The following is a 10,918-nucleotide window of genomic DNA, read 5'->3' on the forward strand; positions in this document are numbered from 1 at the left end:
ACCGCGACACCTACCGCACCCAACCCCGGCCCCCGGGTGAGTATAATCTAACTCGTTTTTTTTATCTTTCTGGTTACATTGGGGGCTTATCTACAGCATTACATAATGCTGTAGATAAGCCCCTGATGGCGATGGCCACATCTTATAGGGCTAAAAATAGGTGACAGATTCCCTTTAAGGCCAGATGCTCAACAATTTCACCTGCCCCAACTGTCAACCATCAGGAGCGAGCCACCTCCAACAAGCAGGAAGCTCGGACAAAAAATGGCGGTGCACTCCTGAAGATCAGTAATGAGTAAACCCCTTTAATGGATCATTGCCCTAAAAAGATTGAGAAGGATTGTAAATGCAGCAAAACATGAAGCCATTAGGGTGGATTAACTGTATAAACAATGAGTGACTTGTGTAAATTGTATTTAGATATGCGCGGCTCATGAAAGATAAAATCTATTAAATCTGATGATCTGCGCACCCACTTCTTTGTTATTTGTGCCATAACTGCTGACCAGCTATGACAAAAGCTAATCTTGCAAATTTATGACACTGAACAAACACGCTGTAAAAAGAAAAGTAAAATAGAGCAGAGAAACTCCCTCTTTATTATAGAAACACCACAATTGCCATCGTCACGCTAATATCTAAGACTCTAATTATAATATAACTAGCTGAAGAGCCCGGCGCTGCCCGGGCATAGTAACTAACTGTGGTTAGTTATAGCAAATTATAATTATCCTCCATCCCATAGTCCCGTGCCCATATACCCATCATACATATCCTCCATCCCATAGTCCCGTGCCCATATACCCGTCATACATATCCTCCATCCCATAGTCCCATGCCCATATACCGGTCATACATATCCTCCATCCCATACTCCAGTGCTCATATACCCATCATACATATTCACCATCCCATAGTCCCGTGCCCATATACCCATCACACATCCTCCATCCCATAGTCCCATGCCCATATACCCATCATACATATCCTCCATCCCATAGTCCCGTGCCCATATACCCATCACACATCCTCCATCCCATAGTCGAGTGCCCATATACCCATCATACATATCCTCCATCCCATAGTCCCGTGCCCATATACCCGTCATACATATCCTCCATCCCATAGTCCCGTGCCCATATACCCGTCATACATATCCTCCATCCCATACTCCAGTGCCCATATACCCATCATACATATTCACCATCCCATAGTCCCGTGCCCATATACCCGTCATACATATCCTCCATCCCATAGTCCCGTGCCCATATACCCGTCATACATATCCTCCATCCCATACTCCAGTGCTCATATACCCATCATACATATTCACCATCCCAGAGTCCCGTGCCCATATACCCATCACACATCCTCCATCCCATAGTCGAGTGCCCATATACCCATCATACATATCCTCCATCCCATAGTCCCGTGCCCATATACCCGTCATACATATCCTCCATCCCATAGTCCCGTGCCCATATACCCGTCATACATATCCTCCATCCCATACTCCAGTGCTCATATACCCATCATACATATTCACCATCCCATAGTCCCATGCCCATATACCCATCATACATATCCTCCATCCCATAGTCCCGTGCCCATATACCCGTCATACATATCCTCCATCCCATAGTCCCGTGCCCATATACCCGTCATACATATCCTCCATCCCATACTCCAGTGCCCATATACCCATCATACATATTCACCATCCCATAGTCCCATGCCCATATACCCATCACACATCCTCCATCCCACAGTCAACCATTATGACATCATAATGAGGGGCGGGGCTTGATACACACACACTTTTTCCCCATTATGTAGATAGGAGCAAAATTGTTTGGTGAATTGGAACGCGCGGGGTTAAAATTTCACCTCACAACATAGCCTAGGACACTCTCGGGGTCCAGACATGTGACTGTGCCAAATTTTGTGGCTGTAGCTGCGACGGTGCGGATGCCAATCCCAGACATACACACACACACATACACACACTTGAGCTTTATATATTAGATGATGTGATGTTCATCCGACATCACTGGAAACATTACATTTCAATATAGCAAAATAAGACCAAAATTAGATATAAGAATTCCCACCTTAAAAAAACAACATACTTCGTCATCCCAACCAGCTGGTGGTGTAATTTGAGTGGATTCGCTTTAAAAAAAATGGATGCAAATTTTTTTAAAGAAGCTTTGTCACTAGCTTTTTGCTACCTCATCTGAGAGCAGCATAATGTCGTTAAAGAGACCCTGAATCCAGTGATGTATCACTTAGTTTATTGGGTGCAGCAGTCATGATACAATCAGAGTTTTTAGATGTAGCATGAAGCAGAGCTCAGAAATCTACCACTGCCCAAACCGCAGCTTTCTATGTACATTATTTATAGACAGCGAGCTGCTTATCACAGGAGGGTGTGTGTGGTCAGTCTAGCAGTTGCATTAGCTGTAGTCAAGATAGTGATAATGTCCTGGTGATGAAATCTTCATTGTACAGTATACAACAGCACACAGCATAATAAGTGACACATCGCTGAAATCTTTGTTTCAGCCCCTATTTCCTGCCTCAGATTACTGTACATAGCAAAAACCTGCTGACAGATTCCCTATAATCTAATAGGGTGTTTTATGTGATTACTGGTGCTACAATTTGTGAACAAAGTACTATCATTCTGCAGCATAACAGGCACTATTGAGGCAGGACTTGACTATTGAGGCGTTTCTTGCCCAGGACTAGTCCTGCCTTGTATCATTTAAAAAATGGTTCCCTGGATGTTATTGACAGTCAGAATATTGGTACTTCCATAATGTTCCATAATGTGGGCTGAATACAGGCTGTCAATCCTGTCCAGGAAAATGTGATTAGAAGATCCAAGGCAGGACTAGGAGACTACTTGCCGGAATACTATGGCTAAGTAATAAGTAATTTTTGCTTTGTCTTAAGAAAATGGACAAAATAAGGTTATAAGAATTGTATGGAATTAAAACTGTTTGTGGCTGTGCCAATCATGGATATACCGCAACCTCACCTCTCTGTGGACCGTCCCTTATACCAAAGTGGAACGCTCAGGTACTGATGAGTTGACCAGCATTCTGCTGATGGTCGTGGCTGAGAAGACCCAAAGAAGCTGCGTTTCTTACAAATGCTCTTTGCTATGGTGAGGTTCACACTTGTGGTTTCTTGTTTGATATAAATTGACATTCGTTTTTATCATTTTAACTCCTTCTTCCATTGACTTTTATCCCCTTACTGGCATTGGAGGTACTAATACACCGATGGCAGTGTCCCCCGCTGTGATGTGGGCTCCGGCAGTGAGCCCACCTCAAAGCCGGGACATGTCAGCTATCAAACTCTGACAGCGGCATTTAACAAGCACTTCCGGCCGGAAATACGCTCAACGGTGACCCGCGTCACGTGATCACGGGTCACCGATGTATCGGCATGACAACCAGAGGTCTCCTTGAGACCTCTATAGTTGTTGGTGCCGGATTGCTATGAGCGCCACCCGGTGGTCGGCGCTCATAGCAAGTCTGTAATTCTGCTACATAGAGGTGATCTGAGCATCGCCTCTATGTAGCAGAGCCGATCAAGTTGTGGCAGCTTCTAGCCTCCCATGGAGACTATTGAAGCATGCCATAAGTTACAGTAAAATGGTTTTAAAAATTAAAAAATAAATAAATAAAAGTTCAAATCACCCCCCTTTCGCCCCATTCAAAATAAAACAATAACAAAAAAAAAATCAAACATACACTTATTTGGTATCGCCGCGCTCAGAATCGCCCAATTTATCAATAAAAAAAGTTTTAACCTGATCGCTAAATGGCATAGCGGGGAAATAAATCAAAACGCCAGAATTAGGTTTTTTTGGTCGCTGCCACACTGCATTAAAATGCAAAAACGGGCGTTGAAAAGAACATATCTGCACCAAAATTGTATCAATAAAAATGTCAGCACATAAAAAAGCCCTCGCCCAACCCGAGATCATGAAAAATGGAGACGATTCGGGTCTTGGAAAATGGTGCAATTTTTTTTTTTTAAGCAAAGTTTGGAATTTTTTTTCACCACTTAGATGAAAAAGAACCCAGACATGTTTGGTATCTATGAACTCGTAATGACCTGGAGAATCATAATGGCAGGTCAGTTTTAGCATTTAGCGAACCTAGAAAAAAAGCCAAACAAAAACAAGTGTGGGATTGCACTTCTTTTGCAATTTCACCGCACTTGGAATTTTTTTCCCATTTTCGAGTACACGACATGGAAAAACCAATGGTGTCGTTCAAAATTACAACTTGTCTCGCAAAAAATAAGCCCTCACATGGCCATATTGACGGAAAAAAAAAAAAAGGTATGGCTCTGGGAAGAAGGGGAGCGAAAAACAAAAACGCAAAACTGAAAAAAGCTCAGATCATGAAGGGGTTAAAGGGTGTGTCCACCACTAGGACATCCGCTTCTTATTCCCAACATTTGAATCGATAAAATAAAAACCCAAACTCCCCTCCTGTGCTGGCGACGTTCCTACGGTGTTGGCACTTGCTCTCCCCGGGGCACTAAGCGGTTGTACGAGTTCTGTGTCTTTCATTGATAGAACATGTACCCATTATAATCTATGGTGCTGTTCACATGTACATGTTTCTTTTGTCGACATGGCAGTTTTTGCTGATAGATCAAAATTACCCATACAAGTCTGTGGGTCCTTGAAAATAACAGACAGCACATGGATGGCATCCATCAGTACAGTCCATGTTCTATCCGTGTTTGACACTGCAATGAATAGCAGAAGCTTTGGAACACATTTCCCCATATGTGAAAAGCACTGACTAAACACTGATGAAAAGTGACTGATGACGCTCACACCATTTTTCTGTGTACAATAAAAATCACAGAAGATTGAATAAGGCCTGTTTCACACTTCAGTTTTTTCTGTCAGTTAAAATCCGCCAAAATAGCGGAAAACGGATCCGCACGCGGACTGACAGAAACCGGGGCCAGCGGATCGGCGGATGTACGGATCCGCCGAAGGTAAAAATTTAAAGGAACCGCGCCTGGGGAAAAGGGGAGAGAGAGAGAGATTTGTCAATTTTGTCCAGCAGCCAGACAGAAACGCGGGTTAAATCGGCAAATAGCGGATCCGGACACAAAAAAAACGTTACATGCTCCGTCCGGGCCTTGGCGGATCCGTACAAAAACGGATGAAACGGACGACCATCCGTCAAGATCCGTCGATAATGCACGTCTATGAGGAAAAAAACGGATCCGCCAAGAAAAATGGCGGATCCGTTTTTTTCCAAATCGGCGGATCTTGACTGATGGTCACAAACGGAAGTGTGAAACAGGCCTAAGGCTTGTGACTAAGTTCACACTAGCGTTGGTTTCTTCTGCATTACAAGTTCTGTCATTTTTACCACCAGATAATGAGAAGTCGTTAAAATGATATACACCAAAACGGAAACCCAAAAGACCTGACTGCAGTCAGTGAGATTTGCCTGGAGCCATTTGTGCCCGTTATAGGATGGATCAGTTCGTGCAGGAGTCCAGATTTTCTGTTTCTATATCAAAATAGAAAAACGGAAAGCCAAATGCTAGTGTGAACCTACCCTAACAACATTTTTTGGTTTCTGTCAAAAAATCAGCAAAATAGAATTCAAGCCTTCGACAGATCCATCCTAAAAGAATCCACAATGAAATCTGCATCTGCAATCTGTGGCTTTCCTTGCTGATTTTTCATATGGAATCTAGCCAAGGGTTTGACTCATTGCATTGCAATAAATGAAAATCACCATAGATGCTGTAGATTTGAAAATCTACCGATATCTATGGCTGATTCTTTACTCTGAATGAATGGGGTTTGGTACAGAGCTTTGTTGATGAATTTCAGTGTAAATTATTCACCCAAAAAATAGCAGCAAATACATAATATGTCATTTAACCCTAATAAAAGTTTCCAAACCTATAAGCAATGCTGAAATACTGCACCTCACAGAAGCATCATAAGGTGGCACTGGAAGTGCATAGGCGTCCAACAAACAGGGCTGTGTGCGTTCTGTGCTGTCTAGCAATTTTGTCTACAACAGTGTCTCCAAAGTAGATATGAATCTAGCTTTAAATGGGTGTTCTCATAGGATAGGGGTTACATTGCTGTTCACTGGGGGTCCGAAAGCAATGACTCCCACCGATCCAGAGAATTGAAGCTCTGAGGAGCCCCAGGTGAATGAAACAAGAGTGCTGAAGACCAACTGAGCATAGCCTTCAGCTACTCAGGAAGTCTGAGGAATGAATGGGTTGGGAGCAGTGATGAGCGAAGGTGCTCGGATACGATGTTATCCGCATGCTCGGGTGCTAACCGAGTGTCTTCAGCGTGCTCGAAAAATACGTTTGAGATCCCGCAGCCGCATATCGCTGTTTGACAGCTACAACACATGCAGGGATTGCCTAACAAACAGCTAATCCATGCATGTGTTGCAGCTGTTGAAAAGCCGTGAGACATGCAACCGTGGGGACTTGGACCTATTTTTAGAAAACGCTGAAGATGTGGATAAGGCCGGGATCACACACAGCAAGATACGGCCGAGTCTCGCAGGTTAAAACCAAGCTCTGGCGCCGGCACTCCGGAGTGGAGCGTGCAGCCGCACAGCAATACATGGAGCTGCACGCTCCGCTCCGGAGTGCCGTTGCCAGAGCTTGGTTTTAACCTGCGAGACTCGGCCGCATCTCGCTGTAGTGTGACTCCGGCCTAACACCTTAACTCAGCACATTCACTCCTCACTAATCAGGAGTGCTTGTAATCACTATCGGGCTCTTCAGAGCCACAATTTTAGAAGCAATGATCAGACCATCAGTGATTAGGAAGTTATCCCCTATTCAATCGAAAACTTGTAAACTTGAGAATATCCTTTTACTTATCTGTGCTGCATGGATCAGTAATAAAGGGTGATTCCTTAAAGTGTTTTCACCAGTTTTCGCAAGGTTGTGCAAAAAAATGCAACTTATGGCGTTTTTATGCAATTCTTGCCCCAGTTCCAACAAAGTGGTGGTAAGTAGAGATGAGCGAATATCGTCGTCTCCCTCCTTATTTGGCAAGATATAGCGCTTACTGAAGAAGCTGCATCGGGAACCCGGATATATGGAGCACTCCCAATAATCAGCTGTTCGGCGCCGCAGCTGCATGTGTCGCGGCTGTGTGACAGTCACAACACATGCATGTAGAGCCTGTTTGTTGGGCTATCCATACATGTGTTGTGACTGTCACACAGCCATGACACATGCAGCTGCGGCGTCGGACACCTGATTATCAGTAGCACTCCAGGTATCCTGGTTCCCGATGGAGCTTCTTCAGTAAGTGCTATAGCTTGCCGAATAAGGAGGGAGCCGACGATGTTCGCTCATCTCTAGTGGTAAGGGGGCGTGATGGGCCATGGCGACCCCTGCTTGTAAAATTCATGCCGAGTGGCAGCAGTCTCCAGCAGAAGCTGGAGTAAGGGGTACTTCACACATAGCGAGAACGTTAGCGAGATCGCTGAAACGTCACAGGTTTTGAGACACAACAGCGACTTCGCCAGCAATCTCGCTACGTGTGACACATAACAGCAACCAGTCCCCCGCTGCGATATCACTGATCGCGCTCGAATGTCCTAGGCCATTTTTTGATCGCTGGTGTCCTGCTGGCCAGCATGCATTGCTGTGTTTGACACCATAACAATGACGAGCGACCTCGTTGGCGACTTAGAACTCACGCTATCGAGGTCTGAGTCGTCAGAATCGCTGCTGTGTGCCAAGGTCGTTATACGGATCGCTGGATCGTTGCTGCATCGTTGCATAGATCTGTCTGTTTGACAGCTTACTAGCGACCTTTTAGCGACGTACCAGTGATCCTTACCAGGTCGTATCGTTGTAGGGATCGCTGGAACGTCGCTATGTGTAACGGTACCCTAAGATTTGTGGTGAGGCGTACATAGCGGTGCACGTCACTATGTGCCTTGCCGGAAACAGAAACGTTAGCTCCAAATGGGCCCCCTCATCAAGACTGATGATCTTGAAGAATCACCCCCATACTATATTTTTGTGTAAGACTCTGCTTTTATATGGAAAGGCACAAAAATTGGGGCATGCTGTATTGCCATTGCATTGCATGCAGTAGTAGGGTACTGTACATACAAGCACAATTAAATACTGTGCCTGAGCCATAAATACCATGTGAGCTATAAATGAATCAATCATAACCATTTAGTTTTAAGAAAACCCAAATTCCCATTCCCTGAAGTACCAAGATTAGAGAACTTTCACCAACCTTTCATGCAACTTAAAAGTCTTTGAAATATATAAAACATTGATTTTCAACATTCAAATAAAGATCAGTGATAAATCCTAAAATCTAAGTTAAACTAAAGGACAGCTGGAAAGTTTTGGCTATGTGCTATGCAAGTATACAACAGTCGCACCGATCCATAGACTTGTGGCCAGTATGAGGTATAAGAGCACAGAAATTACGGAATAATAAAAGCGCTGCATCAAAAATGTCGTAAAGTGAATACATTTACAATTTGGAGAAACTGACATCAATTTAGCCAAATCTATTAAAATAACACCTATGGCGTTATATGTCCGGTGTGAAAGGTTCGGCATGTGGGAGCCGCCATCGCCATCTCAATGCTGGCATATGTATACGCGAGCAATCGCACATTAATAACAAAACTGTTGTGGTTGGTATAGAAAGTGTTAAAGAATAATTAAATAATTTAACACTTGTTTCATTCTTGGTGCATATCGTAAAGTAATGCAAGGAGTTTGTATATTACTACCCATGTTTGCGGGGAGTTTCTTCCAGTTTCATCCCACACCCCAAACACATACTGATAGGGAATTCAGGTAGTGAGCCCCAATGGGGACAGTGATGAATTTGTGCGATGCACAAAAATATTAATATTGCTATAAGCATTTATTTTACTCATTTATATAGCACCATTAAATCCACAGCGCTTTACATACATTATAATCAGTGTCCCCGATGGGGCTCACAATCAAAATTCCCTATCAGTATGTCTTAATAGTGTGGGACGCAAACACGGGGAGAGAACATACAAACTCCCTGCAGATGTTGTCCTTGGTGGGATTTGAACCCAGGACCCCAGCGTTGCAAGGCTGCAGTGCTAACCACTGAGCCACCGTATATGAGAGCCTCTTTTACAGACTACAGGATCTGCATTGTGCAGGTAAATGTAACATAGTCTGTGACTTGTAAAGTGCTGTAGAATCTGTTGTCTCTTTGTTAATAAAATAATAATTCATAAATAAATAATAATGAATAAACTAAATAAATAAAAATTAATAATAATTATTAACACGGATATTATTATTTATTAATAAAATTATTAATACCTATGTTAGTTACAGTAACTATTTATGGGTGACACATACAAAATGTAGCATTGATGAATTTAAAAGTACATTCCACCAATAGGACATAAGTGCAATTTCCATAATGCGCTGAATGCCTGCAATGTTTCCTATCACAGTCAATAACTCACTATGACAGAAGTCCCTTGTGCATTCACATAGTGTCAAAATATGATTCTTCCATTTAATGAAAGAAAACAAAACCCTATGGTACCTGTAATTGTACATTATTACAAGTAACTTTATTCCCTTTGATCCTCTGCACTGAAACAGCTGAAAGCTGGAAAGAAATGCTGCAAGGGCATCACATAGGACACACAACCCATACACACAGCCTTACCCCTCTGTGCAGTCACCTTGTCAGCCTGCAGCCCCTGTGACACACTGAGATGGCAAAACACGAGTGGCAAGACAGTGTTAGGGAAAAAAAAGAAGAATGGGCGAGTGTGATTTCACTGCATTGTGTCTGGTTGCAGGGACAGACTGACCTGCCAGGCGCTTTTCCCGGATATTTTTCCACAGCAGGTCCCAAGCCTTGGTGGTGGAGTCCTTTAATTGCTCGCTCAGAGACCTTCTCAGCAGAAATTTGGCTGATCTCCTCTTGGATGTCATTGTAAATCCCACAGCATTACTGCATTTTACTAGGAACTGCAGCAGTTAGATAGCGAAAAGAAGGTCCCAGGAGGGGGTGTGATGCTGCAGGATGCCAGGGTGGCCTGCTGCAGTGCTCCTCTGCACTTCTCCAAAGCCTAGAGACATGGCTACACCACTGAGGTTCACCACACTGCATCTCCTCCTGACACTTTCTCTCCAGCCTCCCTCCCTCTGCCTTCCCTGTAACCCCCCTCACTACAGCAGCTATTCCTGCCCTGAAAGACAGAGAGAATCCCAGACCAGATGTTCAGCCATGAAAGTTATCAGTCTGATACCAGAAACCCTTTCCTTTCTCCTTCAGTTACCTTACAAGTTTATTGACTTACCCTATCTCCCCAGACACCAGACTACTATTAGCCAATAACCTTTTCGCTGCTGGATAAGACGCGTTCACCCGTCATGCAATACATTTTTTTACGTTTCCCGCATTATTTTCAGCTAGGATTTCCAAGCAGGTACAGGCGTGGACAGGGATATAACACAGGAGCACAGACGTCTGGAAAGTATTTCCTCTGAGTGCATATTATAAGCGTGGATGCATCTTATTACCCCGCATTCAGTAAGACACGAGTCGCTCATATCTATTGTGTGGTATCAAAATGATAAAGTCAAAAGTATGACTAATGGAAATGTGGTTTGGAAAATGGTTAATAAACTGCTTTTTTCCCCAAAATGTACAAATATTGTATTTGTTTATATAAAGTAATTGTTTCCTCTGTTTTAAAGGAAATGTCATTTTCTCACTTTAGAGCAGGGCTGGTTTGAAACCGTGACCCTTGGCGAAAATTAGAAGTGGGGTCGCAAATGTTAAAGGGAATCTGTCAGCAGTTTTGGCCTATATAAGATGTGGCCACTGCCC

General features: G+C 43.5%; 1 protein-coding gene across 2 annotated transcripts in view; it reads right to left on the reverse strand.

Moving 5' to 3' along the window:
* The window catches only part of STARD13 (StAR related lipid transfer domain containing 13), a 254,912-nt gene extending 244,730 nt beyond the window's left edge, over positions 1-10,182 (reverse strand). The window contains exon 1 of one of the 2 annotated variants that reach the window (XM_073583197.1): positions 9,894-10,182. In XM_073583197.1, coding sequence (XP_073439298.1) covers positions 9,894-10,017 — 124 coding nt within the window. In that variant the 5' untranslated portion in view covers positions 10,018-10,182. Of the gene's footprint in view, positions 1-5,988; positions 6,227-9,893 lie in introns of those variants that run through there. The other variant, XM_073583200.1, reaches the window with a different exon arrangement.
* Between the last annotated feature and the right edge of the window lie 736 nt (positions 10,183-10,918).

This window comes from Dendrobates tinctorius, unplaced genomic scaffold, assembly GCF_039654945.1.
Source record: "Dendrobates tinctorius isolate UK_male_01 unplaced genomic scaffold, ASM3965494v1 ptg000075l, whole genome shotgun sequence".
NCBI lineage: Eukaryota > Metazoa > Chordata > Amphibia > Anura > Dendrobatidae > Dendrobates > Dendrobates tinctorius.